This window comes from Mesoplodon bidens (genome assembly GCF_964165515.1).
Source record: "Mesoplodon bidens genome assembly, chromosome: 6".
NCBI lineage: Eukaryota > Metazoa > Chordata > Mammalia > Artiodactyla > Ziphiidae > Mesoplodon > Mesoplodon bidens.
The window spans coordinates 14003951-14020554 of record NC_138162.1 but is presented as its reverse complement, the minus strand read 5'-3'; the positions used below and the strand labels follow the sequence as shown (position 1 = coordinate 14020554).

The 16604-nt window shown below is 41.1% G+C and overlaps 1 protein-coding gene across 1 annotated transcript in view; it reads right to left on the bottom strand.

The window, feature by feature from the left end:
* The window catches only part of MEGF9 (multiple EGF like domains 9), a 78629-nt gene extending 62659 nt beyond the window's left edge, over positions 1-15970 (bottom strand). The window contains exon 1 of the mRNA XM_081237664.1: positions 15243-15970. Within this exon, the coding sequence (XP_081093790.1) occupies positions 15243-15837 (595 nt within the window). The 5' untranslated portion in view covers positions 15838-15970. The remainder of the gene's footprint in view (positions 1-15242) is intronic.
* Positions 15971-16604: the final 634 nt, after the last annotated feature.

Below are 16604 nucleotides of genomic sequence, written 5' to 3'. Positions count from 1 at the left end.
TTTCTACTACAAAAAGAATCAAGAAGACCACCAAAGAGGGCAGTACACAGACCTACGGTATGGACAGAAAAACAATGACTACAAGTCAGGAAAGTGAGTGAAGGTGGCAGGGGTAAAAAGAGACATTAAAACTAACAGGAGTTACGGGGACTTCCCTGGTGGCCCAGTGGTTAGGACTCCATGCTTCCACTGCAGGGGGCACAGGTTCGACCCCTGGTTGGGGAACTAAAATCCCGCATGCCAGGCGGTGCGGCCAAAAAACAATCAAACAAACAAACAAAAACTAACAGGGGTTAGAAGGATATAATAGAGCACAATCTACTTTTAACATACTATTTTGCCATGATAGAAAGTGCTTCCAAAAAGGAGAGATCTTGGTTTGAATTCCAGCTAACTAGTATTTCCAAGCTCTGTGACTATTGAGCAAACAACTTAACCTCATCTCAAACTCAGGTTCTTTGTAAAATGGGGTGATACTACTAATTCAGAATGGAGAGGATTAGCGGTAGTGAAGAATTAAAAAGATTGTGAGTAGCATTCCAATAAGTAAATGGGTATTCAAAATATAAAAATGAAAAGAACAGCTAATATTTAGAAGGCCTACTTATGCCAGGCAGTCTAAGTACTTCACATATGTTATCATTTAATCCTTGTAATAACCCTGTGAGGTAGATGCTATTATTATGCCCATTTTACAGATGAGGAAATTGAGACACATCCCAAGGTCACACAATAAGTAAGTGGTAGAAAAATTATTCAAACCTGGCTCCAGAGCTGATAGTTACCATATAACAATAATTCTTCAGTTCGCTTGAACAAAAGTTCTCTTTCAGCTTGACATAATTATGCTTGTGTCCCTCCAAAAAGCTAACCTCTAAAAGCTACAGAACTCTGGTCTACATATAGTACATCTCTACCACTCCACTACCTGTGTATAAATCATTCCACAATTATGGGTCTTCATTTCTTCAAAATGAAATGCTACCACCCTAGGTTATTAAACTTTTTAAAACAGCATACAAGACAGTTTGCCTAAAAGCCTTTTCTTCCCAGAATAGACTGCATCTATCAAGACATAGTTGGTTATAAAAAAGGAGACAAAAAAGATTTCATGTCAAGCAGGTATGGTACTTTAGGCCATTTTTGTGGCTAGTGACTATGGTGGTAGGTCTGGGAAAGAATTCCTAACTGCCCTTTTCTGGTTATGCTTCTGGATAGGAGCAAGAGGTAACTAGAGATGAACAAGGCAGTTTCTGGCTTCATACTATATGTGGTCTAGTTGTAAATTATGATAGAGTGCTTTGAATCTGCCATTCACATTCAAAGGTTTTTCTGACAGCACCATTCCCAGAAATAAAGAATGTACTATTTAGGAATATTCATTTATTCTATAAACACTTGCTGAGGTCCCAGCATATGTTAGTAATTAATCTAGGTGCTGGGGAAGACAGTGGTTTAAAAAAAAAAAAAACAGAAAGAAAGACAAATACAGACATCCCTGCCCTTGTGGAACTTACATTCTAGTGGTGGTGGGCAAGGAGGATTTATGCCTCAATTCAGTTCAGCTTTTTATTGAGTACTTCCTATGTGCTGAATGCTGAACACTATCCTAGGTAGGCAGATGTTAGACAGTACAAACATCAGTAAGACACAGCCTATGAGCTACTTGAGAGTAGGTTACAGAGGAGTCAGTTACATTAACAAGTAATACTTAAAACAAGAATCCTTAAAAAGCAAGTAATCAAAAAATATGTACAGTAATATTAGAATGTATAAGGTAAAACAGTATGGGAGGCTGCATGGATGATGTTTCTCAAGGACAAATAAGTTTCTCAGGTAAAAGAAAGGGATATGGTAGACATCTGTCATTCTTTTTGGCATCCTGCTAATTCCTTCGTATACTGGGAAATTCTCCATCTTTTAAGGCTTGCTATCCCACCACAAAGGTTCACAATGCCAGATTATTGTTTTCCCTGCCTCCCCTACATCCAGGGCACGAGCAAGTGATTGAGGCCCCAGTAAGCACAAGCACCCTCACCTGGCTTGTAATTAGAAACTAATGATCCTAAGGAATGAGCATGAGGCCCTTCTCTGGTGGCAGAGGGGGTGATGGCTGCAGTATGACAAGTGGCAATAGTACTTGCTATTGCATCCAGTACCCAGTGTTAGGAATGTTGATGGTGCAAAACTAGAGCATCTAATGCTCAGTGGTGATGGCAGTGGCATACTCAGTGCACCTCTCTGTGTATGACTGGGCCTTATCTCTAGCTCCATGTCCTGAACTTGGTTCCCCTGGAGATTCTGTGAACTCTTTAACAATCTTTTAGTAAAGTCCATTTCTGATTACATCAACAAGCATTCATTTCTGTTTTAAGGCCTGTATTAAAACTGAAGAGAAGGGCATTCCAGGCTGAGGGAGGAGCAGAAGCAAAGTAAACGAGAGGCCAGTTAGCTTAGTGATTAAGAGAGGAGCCTCTCAGGCTAGAGAGATCTAAATGTGAATCAAGGTTCTACATTTTACTAGCTGTGAGACCTAATTCAATGTATTTAAACTCTCAAACCTCAACTCCTGCTTAGTAAAATGGAGATAATAATACATATTTATTATAGGTTTTTTGAGAATTAAACAAGGTGATGATAATTCATTTAAAGCTCTTAGTATCTCACACAGAGTAAAACCTCCACAGATAATTGTTTTATTAGTAATATTTATGATGTAATAACCATGATATTTGGGGGTAAATACAAGCAATCTGATTCTGTTGGAGTTTAAAGCACAAGGAGAGGGGTGGTAAGAAATGAGGGCAGAGACAGATTACAGAGAAGTTTTAAATCACATTGGGAAACTTGAGCGTTACGCACTGGGGTCACTCATGGTGAACACATAGGAGAATTATCTTAAGTATAAATATTGTATTAAATTATTAACTAGGAGACTGATGTGACCAGGTTTTGCGCTATATGTGTATTCTCCACAGCTATAGTTATATAGTTGCACTTGACCACGGTACTTGTGCACTTGCAGGATGTAATAATATATTATACATTGTTACTGTTGAGTCCTGATGCCATACAAACTGAAGCTATTTGATTCTAAATCAAATCCTCCAACATTGTGTATATCATCTGTCAATATGTTTGCAACTGGATCAGAAGAGGTTGGTTCTATACTTGAAATAATAGCTTCTCCTTGTCCGATATGAGAGACAACTAGCCCTTCAGTGAGGAGGGAAGTTTATAAAATGGGGAGGGGGAATGCATCCTCGGGTGACTGGCAGAAGTATGAATCACAATTTGCAAGTCTGAGATTCTTCTATGACTTTTGTATAATCAAATATCACCTGCCACTTTTTACAACATGTTGTTTTGCACCAGCATCTTCATCTAGAGTCCATATTAAGTTAAAGATGAAAGGTTTCATTGTCAAGTCAAGAACAATCAATACTATCATTTTGCAGTGTGTGGTATTTCTTGCCAAATGCTAATAAGCATCACATTGTCTCTGTTAGCCCCGATCCTTCTGGCGCTGAGTAGACAATCTCATAGTTACTGTTCGGTTATGCTTTACATTTACATGTAGTCTACCTGCTTACCCTCATCTAATTTCTACCATTATCTCCTCTCCCTACCTCCACTCCACACCCATATCTACCTCTGAGAAACACTCTTTGATCTAATTTTGATTTTCACAGCAGCTACTGAAATCAAACCTGAGTCAAAACTGTGTAATTCAGAAAAAGCACTGAGAAGGACAATGTATGGGCTTGCTGGTGGAGGCTCTGGGAGGCTAGGGAAGGCAACAAAAATGGAACCCAAAATGTGCTATGTAACCACTGAATGCTTCATTTCATTTTCTGCTACTCCCATCTGTTTTGGCAATGCAGCACAGTTTAGTCAAAAGAAAAAAAAAAAGCAAAACACAGACTTTTAAGTCAGCCAGAGCTGGGTTTGAATTCTAGGTCAACACTCAAGAACCCTATTAGGTTGGTACTATTATACTCATGTTACTGACAACGGTATAGAAGCCCAGGGAGATTACGTGACTTGCCCTGTGTCTGTGCATGTAACAGGTCTCATTTTATAGTCAGAGAAACTAAGTCACAGAGCCATTAAAAAAAAAAATGTGCTCCGGAACTTACAAAGTGAATGAAAAGAAAGACTGGAATTTATTTCTTCTGACTGCTATTCCACTGATTAGCTGGACCATTCAGCCCTGCCTTTGTGGACAAGTTGAAGCAACAAACTAACTTAAAAACTAAAACCAGTTGAACAGGATAGGTTTGTAGGCAATACACCAACAATTCAGTATAATAATAAATACCCAACAGCTAGCTTGCTTTGTGGTTTTGGTACACTCTATAACCATTCATTCACCCACACAACATCAAGGGATGGTGGGGTTACCTTGTTAAAGCAGTTCATATAGAACAGGTAATCAAAACACGCTGTAGAGTTATAAGGAATATGAAGTCAAATGAGAAATCTACAGCAAAAAAAGCCCAAGGCCTTCCTCTAATCAAGCCTCAATAGATATAAAACAGGATAAATACGTTGGAATACGAAGCATTCCATCTTTTCCCTCATTATTACCGTTAACCCTTCCCAAACTGCCATTTCATCCCTATAAACAGCAGAGAGGACTGAAGAGAACCTAAAAGCTATTCGGTTCATGCAATTTCCTTCAGAGGAGACAACTTTCCCTAGAATATGTTTAGAGGAATTTCACTTTTAAAGACCATTTCCAAAATTAAAAGGAACGAGAGAATACGATGTTCTCCTTACAATTAACAGTGTTACTCCTAACCTCTTCTTTTTGCTCACATACATCAAATAAAAACTAAACAATAAAAATCTAATAAGATCCCTGGTAATATGCCAGTTTCTAGGAAGCATGCAAGACTGAAACAAAAGTTTCCAAAATCAGTTATCTAAAGAGTGTAAAATTTACTAAATAAAGGTTATTTAACGTTCTCCAGCGAGGTTGAAAACATTCCTACCCCTTATCATTTTCCCTGTGACTAGGCAGAATACATTCCTTTTTCCAACTGAATATATTTCCCCTTCCCTCAGACCTTAGCTGTCTCCCTGGCAAGGATATCATATAGAACAGCTGTTGTATTACCAGTATTAAAGCAATCCCATCTGATCTAATTGCAAAACATATGAATAGACTGAAACCAAACTTTGGGGAGCTCTGTATCTTTAAAGGACGAGATAACCAAAGACCATCTATTAGTAAAGGCTGTGAACAATGTCATGAATTCAAATTCTGCACAATTTAAACAAGATTCATTTCAAAAAGCTACTTTAATTAACTTTTAAGTTCATGCTTTAAATTCCCTAGACAGGGCTTCCCCGGCAGTGCAGTGGTTGAGAGTCCGCCTGCCGATGCAGGGGACACGGGTTCGTGCCCCGGTCCGGGAAGATCCCACATGCCGCGGAGCGGCTGGGCCCGTGAGCCATGGCCGCTGAGGCTGCGTGTCCGGAGCCTGTGCTCCGCAACGGGAGAGGCCACAACAGTGAGAGGCCCGCGTACCGCAAAAAAAAAAAAAAAAAAAAAAAAAAATTCCCTAGACAGAATGAAATGGATAAAGAATCAGCTCTGTTTTCAGCCTCTGCTAAGATCTCAGTTAAACCTTCCCTAAAGGTACCAAATCTTAGATGTGTCTTCACTACCCTGATTTGTCAGGTGTCAGGAACAGTTTCCTTTCTTGGGTATTGTCTTCAGCAAATCTCCTTTCTTCAGAACCACAACTCACTGAGACTAAGCAAATATCTCTGATGCAGATCAAAACTGGTGAGTCAATCGCAGAAATTAGAAAGTGGCCCAGGGTAATATCGCCTGAGTTGGTCTCATATAAGTGGAGGCTTATCAAGCTTATCATAACTTTTTATTCATTTTTTCATGCTATACATTTATATTTATGACTGTAAAATTAAAATTGGATACATTCATTGAAAAAAAAACTTGGAAAATACAAAGAAACACAGAGAAGGAAATTAAAAAGACCCATAATCCCATTACTTAGCTTTAGCCACTTAATATTTTGGTGTATTTCTCTCCCTCTATGTATACTGCTACTTAACATAATGTAAGCATTTTAATAGATGCATAATAGTTCAGAGATTACCATAATTTCTTTATCATAGAATTTTAGAGTAGAAAAATTCCTATTTCAAATATCTCTACTGAAAAAAACAAACCCAATATATAAACCAGATGAGAGTGGAGCTGATTGAAGTGTGGGTGGTGATGCGGGGGTGTGAGGTGAGGGTGGGGGTGGAGGGCCCGGAAGTAGACCCACTTGGCCTCCTGAGTCCCTATACTGGCTCCCAAACACATCTAAGGAACCCTGGCTTCCCAAATAATACAGTTTAGAAACAACAAATCTAGCCTCTCTCATTTTACAGATGAAATTACTTGCCCAAGATTACAGAACCAGTAAGAGAACTGTGAAAGACCTTAGGGTCCCATGTCTTACATACAAGGGCTCTGCTTTTCCAACCTTAGCTACTTTTTCTACAAAAGGCATCAGATGTACATCTGTATATTGCTGTTCTTCCTTTAAGAAAAATAGAAGGGACAAAGTTATGTAACAACAAATGAATAATTAATGTAATTTGCTAGATCTCAAAGAACTCCACTTGCCTAAGTAGGTTCTCATACTATTCCTATGAGTAATGGAGAAAAGGAGAAAAGTTCATTTCTCAACTAAGGAAAAGGCCATGAGATTACATTATTTTCCTCAAGAATACACTACACATCTAGTGTAGCTACAAACCACTCCTTCTTCACTCATTCAATCCTTAAATTTTTATTCAGAATCTATTTTGGGCTGGACGCTGGGGATACAATTGTGAACAGAACAAGCAGAAGTCCCTGCCCTCATGGACTTCGTAAGCCTGACAGTTTGAGCAAGCTGCTTTCTCTTTCTGAATCTCAGTATTTGCCACCCATAAAGTAAGGATAATAATATTTAACTACTGCTTTGTCTAAGAATTAAATAACATGATGTAAGTAAAAAAAAAATCCTTGTAGGTAACTAGGCATATAATAGGTGCTCAGTTAACATTAATTACCTTTCCTCCCAGAGCGTTAAATATTAGATTGGTAATGAGAGGTGAGAGAGTACCAAGTTCCTTTGCTACTCACACTGATTTGAGGCAACAGAACAAGTATGTTAAAATAATTCCAAACAGATTCCTACACTAGGAAAGAAGTAAGTAATATTTCCATCTGAAGAAATGAAATTTACCTGAGTTCTCCCAATCAAGTTCTGTAGTTTGCGTTGCTACCTCCATCACCATTTACTTTCAATTACTGGGCTCTTTCCATAACATTCAGCCCCATATAGTACTTAGGAAATAAAATATAAAGTAAGCAATCCTCTTCCCCAAATGCTATCTTTCCATCCCGTAAATATGGACAGTTAAACCAGTCAAAGATTTACATTCAACAAAATAAACTTAAAGGACAACAGTTTGGGACTTCCCTGGTGGCACAGTGGTTAAGTATCTGCCTGCCAATGTGGGGGACACAGATTCGATCCCTGGTCGGGGAAGATCACACATGCCGCGGAGCAACTAAGCCCGTGAGCCACAACTACTAAGCCTGCACTCTAGAACCCGTGAGCCACAACTACTGAGCCCACGTGCCACAACTACAGAAGCCCGCGGGCCTAGAGCCCATGCTCCGCAACAAGAGAAGCCACCGCAATGAGAAGCCTGTGCACAGAGAAGAGTAGCCCCCACCGGTGGCAACTAGAGAAAGCCCATGCACAGCAACGAAGACCCAACGCAGACAAAAAAATAAATAAATAAAATAAAAAGGAAAAGAAAAGACACCAGTTTGATTTCTTTTTTTTGGCCACACCATGCGGCTTGTGGGATCTTAGTTCCCCAAGACAACAGTTTGAAATACAAAATACCAAATGTGAAACCCACCAAAAACCTATAAAGTTTTCGTCTATATTCACCAACATAAGTACCAACAGAGGTCAGAATCTGAAGTTTTACTGACTCATATAATACCCAGAAATCTACAAAATATGGATGCCAAAGTCTCAGAGATTCTAAAAGCACCTTGTAAACCATAAAGCACTGCATACCTGTTAATTATTAGAAGCACTCTGTTCACTATTAACTTTAATTAGATTTCTACAGGGGAAATTCTATCATTCAAAAGATCAAATATTTGCTTCTCAACCAAATTAAACCTTTTATATTGCTGTTTAGCCCAAATACACCTACCCAACAAAAACAGCTCATATTATTCATAAATAGAAAAAGAAATTTGCTACATGTTCAAAGTACTGGATTTTTTTTTTTTTGGAGGCAGATAACTTCTGTTATGACAGGTTTTTTTTTCTGTATTGTTCCTCAGGAGAAGGAAAAAAAACAAAAACAAAAACTGGACAATAAAGAAGATCCAGAACAAAAAGAAAATCTTTTCTTTCATTTTTTTCTAAAAGAAAGAATTAATACCATATCCTGAATATTGTATAAACTATGACATTTTCTTATCAAGTGGGCTTAATAATCTAAGTTAAACAGACTTTAAAAACAAATTCATAGGGAAAAAGTCAAAGTCACAAAGAAAGACAGGTTTTGTTCTGAGTGCAAAGTGTTCAACCCTGTGCACCCTGTTACCAGAACGTCTTCAAGGACCTTTTGTTCCCCTGGAAAGACTTCTTGGAAGAATTAGGCTTTGAGGAGGCATTGAAGGAGGACAAATGGGAAATTGTTAAGTTGAGAGGATAATTTGGTTCCTTAAGGAACATGAAAGAATGGATGGGTCCCAGAATAAGAGACAGGAGTAAGAAGAACATACAGAGGAGCTTAAAGTGAAAAAAAAAATGAGCAAGAAGAACAGAAGATTTTATTTTAAGGAAGAAAAAGTAATAGGGAAAGATTTTTCAGACGGTAATACTTATCTGTGGAACAGTGGCATTATTAGAGGGATTATTCTGACACACATTTATCACATGTACTTAAAAAGATACAGTTAAAAAGAGCTGAGTAAACCTTCACTGTGATTCAAACACATATGTATCCAGACATAATCTTTATCTTTTTCATGACAATTTTTAAAATATCTCCCTTCAAAGTTACCAGTGCAGTTAGGGTAGCTGTTTCTAGTGAAAAACAGATAAACCAAAACGCATACTTGAAAAAAAGAATAAGTGACCAAGAAGAGATACCTATAACATAATCTCAACATTAGTATTAAAGATGTTTATATTATATCTAAAGAAAACAAACAAAAATAAAGATCAAGGCAAAAAGCATGAATTAAAGCTATTTTTAACTAAAAATATCATCTAACACTGTCTTTCAGCCGAACAGATCTTATATTTCTATTCTCTTCTGATCTATTAAGTGCCCTAGAGCAGTAATCTCTCTACCCATAATCTACCCATCAGTAAAAACAGCACCATGATACTTTTCTTCTATTCTTTTTATAAGGGTGCCAAGATGTCTGGAAGTTAATATATACATGCTTAGAAATGCTGAGATGAAAAGTAATGCTCACTTTAATTTTATGGATCTTTATAAAAAATCAAGATAAAAAGACCTAGTTAGATTATTTCAATGTGTAAATTTTCAACTAGCCAGAAGGCTTCCTGGGGACATAATTCAGTAGATTTGAAACTAATGCTTTAGAGTTTAACTGTGCTGTTCCGGAAACTAATCAGACTAAGGAATTTCTGCAGAAAGCTAGGCACTCAGGCCAGGAATAAGATATAGTGAATTTGAGACGTCCCTGGGCCTAGCCCTAAAAAGACTACAGACAATCCTCCCTATCGCAGACCATATTAGAACCTAATCAAAGGAAGAGTTAGAGCTATAATTGTACAACATTGTAAAACAGAAATTTTGAGGAGGTGACTAAATAGCACACAAGAGAATGAAGAGAGTAAATGCCAAAGAACAGGTGAAAAATTTTCAGACTAGTATCCAAGGGCAAATATTTTTAGCAAAATGGTTTCCTTCTCTTATCCTCTATGTAACTATTTCTTTAAATGCCAATAATATGGATTCTGGAACCACAAAGGCGGGGTTTGAATCTAGGCTCCACCATAGCTGGGCTTCTCTGAGTCTCAGTTTCCTTATCTATAAAATGAAGATAGTAATAGTACCTAACTCGATTATACCTAACTGTTGTGAGGATTAAGTAAGGTAACGTATGTAAGGCACTTAGAACAGTACCTGTAGCATAGTAAGTACTATATGTGCTTGCAATTACTATTACAGTGGTCCACAGTCCCTCAGACCTGATGTAAATACCAGAAGATCCAAAAAACCAAAACTTTTTCTGTTATTCATTTGGCAGCAAAACCTGACCTGAACAAATGCAAGGCTATTTATAGCTTTTAAAAAAAACCCACTCAGTGTGAATATACATGCATTTTGCTGCCAGTATCTTCATGTGTTTGATTACAGGATGCTGCCCTAGACTTCACTGGGGTGTATTTATTAACTTCCTAAAATCTGAAAAATTCTAAATTCTGAAACACACCCAGCCCCACAGGTTTTTGATAAAAGATGATGAACATACATTATCTTTGAAGCCTGAACAATTTCTATTTCCTTAAAATGAATGGTATCTTCTTAAATAACCATAAGCAAATGACACCCTGAACCTAGCTGTACAGAATTTTAGGATGAAGAAAACATTTCCCAGTACAGGTAGGAGGGCCCTGAATTCCCAGAATGCTCCTTTCAAATAAAATCCGTTCATAATATTTTATTTACATGCCATAGTAGTCAGAGCTTTCAAACTCTAAATTCTAGGACTTGCTTGAAAAAAAGCCTATTCTCTTAACTTAGATCACAAATAAATGATTAAGGCTCATTTCGGGGGCATGCATGTGCCCTGAATCATGTGTACCAAATCATCACAGAACTTTACAGCTGGAAGAGACCCTTGAGAACTAATCTAAATCATTATTCCTTCCCTTCCAAACTGTTTTATCATCCATAAATGTACTCTCCCCTATGAGGTAAGAACAACCTGCCCTAACTTGTCCTTAGAATCTGTCTATAGGAACACCCTGTAGGTGAATGTGAATAAACTGGGTGGGGTACATTGACAGACTCGGGATCCAAAATGATGGGTTGAATCTAACACAATAAATCCTTACATGCTTGGCAAATGTCTCCGTTTATACTTAAGAAAATAACAAGAGTTTCCAAGTCCAGAATGAAGAAAGACTCATCTACTCCGTGTCTTTAAAAGAAGAAAACGAAGACTTAACTATCTTAATGGACTCAATGAGTCAACTACATAATGTGGCTGCTAAAAAAGCTAATGTGATTAGGAACTAACTACATCAACAGTAGTACAGCATCCAGAAAGAACAAGGTAACCACCCTCTCTACTATGAGCTGGTTAGAGCACATCTGGAGCAATACGTTCAGCTCTGTGCTCAACACTCCAGGAGAGACACAGAAAAACTGAAAAAGTCCAGAAGAGGGGTAACCAGGATAGTAAGGGAACCTGAAACCATTTCACATTAACAGTTGAGGGAGCTGAAGTTATTTAGTCCAGACTCAGAGGGAACATGATCACTGTCTGCAGATCCCTGAAGAACTGTCATGGCCCAGAGAGAGCTGACTTGTTCTGTATGGCCCCAAACGGCAGAGCCAGAACCAGCTGGTGTTAACCACAGTGAGAAATATTTCAGCTAAGTCCATGGAAGTGTTTCTTGCAATGTAGAGCCACATTAGGACGCAGTGGCTTCTAAAGTCGTATCTAGCCCTGAAGGTCCGTAATTTTAAAAATCAAACATTTGTCATCTCTTCGGTCTCTTACTGTTGATAACTATTATTCTCTAGTATCACAGCTTCTGCCTTCATCCTTCTTAAAATGTTCTACCCAGCCAACCTATCAGTCAAATGTTTTGCCAGGTCTGTGGGAGGAAAATGCTTGCTTGCTGGGCAATTAGTTTCAGTTTGCAGATCAGTGTCCCTACAAACAAAAGACAGCCCTAATTGAGGGGCAGGCAAGAGCTCTGAGCTAGACCTCCTTGAAAGAAATTCTTATTAATTCAAAGAGCAGCTAGAAGACCCATCCAAACACGTAATATATTATCTACGGTGTTCAGTCCTTACAGGAACATTAAAATAAAACACCCTGTACCCGTCTTCCCAAATGCCAGAGAATCCAACTTTGCCAACCTAACTAGGTCTCTCAAATTCAGTTAGAAGTTTTCCTTCTGTCAAAGAGATGCGTTTACTGTTTGAAGTAGACTAGAACCCATGCTCAGATAGAAAGGCCATACTCGATTACATTACTGCAAAGCTAAAATTGCCCATCAGTAGGCCCATAGAGGCAGTTCAGCTTCTGAGAACTAGACACAGGCAATCCATAGTGAATTCACAGAAAACTACAAGCTATGAAAAATTTAAAACGCAGGAGAGCTACAAAAATTGGACATCCTTCTAAAACTTCTGTTGCTCAAAGACCACCACAGACATAGATATATGGTAGTCCATGGAAGTTACTAAAAGCCTTGAACAGCTCAGATGGCAAATATTACTCAAACCAGCTTTACTTCTCTTGAAACTGATTTGGAGTCTACAAAACTCCAGCCAAAGTATTAGAGAATATAACATATACGTGATGGACTGACCAAGAACACATTCTTCCCTGTGCTTTTTAAAGTGAAGCCCAGAAGCAATCTAAGTGTCCATAAACAAGGGATTGGTTAAATAAGTTATGGTATACACTTACAACGAAAAATGCAACTGCTGAAAAGAATAAGGTAGACCTTAGGTACTGACATGAAAAAAACAGTCCATGATACATAGTTAAGTGGATACAGCAAGTCGCAAAACTCTACGACTTGCTATAACCATATATAATTAATATATGTAACATACACAATATATAATTATTTCATTTTGAGTTTTTAAAACCTATTTTTAAAAACCCTGTGTTTATGTTCATATATGCCTAGAAAAATGTCTGAGAAAAGATCAAACTGCTAACAGTAGTGACCTTTAGGAAATGACTGGAACTGGGAGGCAGTAAAGGAGTGACTTTCACTCTTTCCTTTGTAGACTTCTGGTTCTTTGTAAGTTTTGCAAGTAAAGGTCACCTTTGCGGACAAATGCCGTATGAGTTCCCCTGTATGAGGAACCTGGAGTAGGCAAATTCACTGAGACAGGAAGCAGAATGGTTGTTGCCAGGAATTAGGGCGATGGGGTTGGGAAGTTATTGTTTAATGAATACAGAGTTTAAGTTGGGGAAGATAAAAAAGTCCTGAAGATGGATGGTAGTGATGGCTGTACAATTTGAATGTACTTAATACCACTAAACTGTACACTTAAAAATGGATAAAATGGTAAATTTTATGTTATGTATATTTTATCACAATGAAAAAGCAACTTAAAAAGGAAAAGGTTACCTTTGTGATTTAAAAATAACAATACAAAAATTATTAAGGCAAAATAACATCAATTACACAGACATTATATACTAACCATTCAAAATAAGCAATCTTCCTACATAAAACTATGGTGTGCTTCAAACTTCGTAAAATCTAATTCATTCTTTTCTACTATATTTTACTAAAACAAATAAAAATCACCACAAGTCTCTACTAGGTTTCTCAAATGCTTTCTATCCCACAAAAAAAAAAAAAAAAAAGAAGAAGAAGAAGACCTAGTCATAAGGAGAGCTAACACACACACCCACAGTGCTTGTTTACTCTGCACGGGGAACGGTTATTCTAAGCTTTATAAATGTACTAAATTATTTAATTTTCACAACAATCCTATGAGCTAAACACTATTATTATCTTCATTTCTCAGATGAAGAGAGGTTAAGCGACCCGCCCAAGATTACACAGTTAATAAAGGGCAGAACTAGGATTCAAACCTAAGAATGGACTCCAGAGTCCATACTCTCAACCTCTATGCTTCCTGCCTCTCAGTAATATATCAGTCTCTCTATAGGAAGGCCAAAAAAGGTTACAGTCAAAATCCAGCTAGTTAGTACAGCCCTTGAAGCTGGAAGAAATACAAACTTGGCTTTTTATGGGTGAATAATCTGCATTCCTTCTTATGTCAATGCCAAGCTCCAATCCAAGATGTGACTGTATTAAGGCTCATAATCATGTGGGAAAACTCTCTACAAATTCAATTATAGTCCAAAGTCCATACCTGACTCCACAGTAAATCACTGAGCCTAAGAATTAGGTCAGAGATCCATTAATATAAATACAGCTAGACAAAATGGTTTGGACAAATCAAACCCCAACTCAAAGCAAAGGAATTCAGAAACTCTTGACTAACATCTTGACAAGGTACGTTTTATTTGTTTAGTTCCAGGCCCACTTTAGATCTCAAGGGGGAAAGAACAGAAGTTGTCTCTAACTTTGCTTGAAGACTTCAATCAGCAGGAAGAAGAGCTTTCTACGAGGACTCAGACAGAAATTGGCTTTTATTAGCATCAGCAAAACTGAACATTCCCCTTAAGGGGGAAAAAGCCGGCATCCCTGCTTAAAATGTGTATTTGTCCAAATATATTGACCTTGTAATTGAAGAAGGGAAAAAAATGGTGCAAGGAAGGGATTTAACCTAATTTATAAATGTGCTCAACCTAGATACACACCTGCCCCAAAAGACCTACTGAATCTATTTATTTGCAGGGAAAACATGGATTACAATGTCTTTTTTTTTGGCCTCAAGTGGTCTGTACTACTGTTTGTAAACAAAATCCTCTCAATATCTTTTCCACCTGTCACATGCACATCTGATATTTATATAAACAAGGAGAAATGAACAAGGAAAGTGGAGCTGTAGGAGGAATCCCTTAGACTCAGTTTTTGACCAGTTGGCTTCAGGAGGTACTGGGCTGGCTTTCAAACTTCCCCAAATCACCCAGGCGGAGAGGTAAGGTGAGCGAACCGAACGCAAAAGTTTGCGCCCATTCACCCTGTCTGACAAAGGCCGTAGAGCCCTGTTTGGAAGGACGTGCGATGCCTTTCCACGCAGCAGCCGCCCCCCTCCCGAGGAAGCACAGCCCAAGGGGGGGACAAAAGACTTTCCAGATTGGGGGCTGGGGGGCAGGCTAGCTGGAGCTTGGACCTCCCCTTGAGAGTCTAAATCTGGGGAACCTTTGGGGCAAGAAATGATCCATTCCAGCCAAGAGCCCAACGCTAGAGGCCAGGGCTGGGGAAAGGCACTGGCAGCCGCTGGGAGGGTCCGGCGGGCGAGGAAGCGCTGAGACTCACCTGGGGGAGGCGGCGAGGGGGCCTCGGTGGCAGGTGGGGTGGGCGGGACGCTGCTGCTGCTGCCGCCGCCGGGGAGAATGGAGGTCGGAATCGGGGGAGTGGTGGGCGCCGGCACCGTGGTCGCTACTGGGGTGGCCGGCGCTGGGCCAGTGGTCGTCGAGATGGTGGTCGGCGCGGGTCTGGTCGTCGCCCGAGCGGTGGTCCGAGTATGTTCCACCGCAGTAGGTGTGACCGGCGAGGAGCCGAGCGGCGCCCGAAAGGTGGTCGGAGCGGGTCCGGCACTGGCCCGAGAAGGGGTGGTTGCCAGGGGCTGGGCTGAAGAGGACACAGCCAGGGCTCGGTGGACGGTAGCGCGCGGGGGTCCGGTCCTCTGGGCCTGGGTCGTGGGAGCCATGGCATTAGAGAAAGGGTGACTGGGCTCGCCCCCCAGCCCCGGGCCCGGCGACGCGTCCACCTGCCCCACGGCCCCGCCGCCACCGGTGACATTCCCCGCTGAGGTTGCTGAGGCGGCGGCGGCGGCGGCGGCGGCGCACAACAGGGCGAGGCCGCCCAGGCTCGGCAGGCTCCTCATGGCGCGCTCGGCTTCGCCATTCATTCATTCAGTCAGTCGGTCGGTCAGTCATCTTCTCCTCCCTGCACTCGGACCAGGGAAGCCGCCGCAGCCGCCACCGCCACCGGGCGCACCATCGCCACCTCCCTCTGACAGGCGGCCGGCCCCGCGGGCGGGCCCCAGCGCGGAGGGAGCGACCGGGCCGTGCGAGGACAGCCCGCCCTCCCCGATTGGCAGCCTGACCCGACCAATGGGAGGCCAGGCTAACTCACGTGACCCACCCGCTTCCCGGCCTCTTTGTGGCCCCGCGGGCCAATCAGAGGACGTCAAGGAGAGGGGGCGGTGCTAAGGCGGGAAGAGGGTGGTGCGAGCACAGCATCAGCCGGTCCGGCTAACGGCAGACACGGCTTTGTCTGCCCAAGGAGTGGGGCGCGGGCCTCGGGCACCGGGCGCCACGGAGCAGACAAAGGACGCGCCCCGAGCGGCAGAAGCCGGGCCAAGTCGTCTGCTCCACTGGGCGGCGAGCGCGACCCGGAGCGGGGAGTCCGCTCTCGAGAGCTTCCCCGCCCTCTTGAACAATGGGGCGCCGGCGGCGCGCCCGGGCTCGGGTGGAGACGGAGCTGGAACCCCAGCGATGGGTGAGGGCGGCTGCAGCGAGGATGTGGAGCCCAGCGTTCCCTCTGCTGCCCGAGAGCACCTGGCCTCGGCCCTGCGAGGTCTGCGCTGCATTCCCATTTCAAAGATGGGGAAACTGAGGTCCTTGTTGAGGACCTCACCGAACCAAGACCCACGCCCTCATCAGACACCTGCAG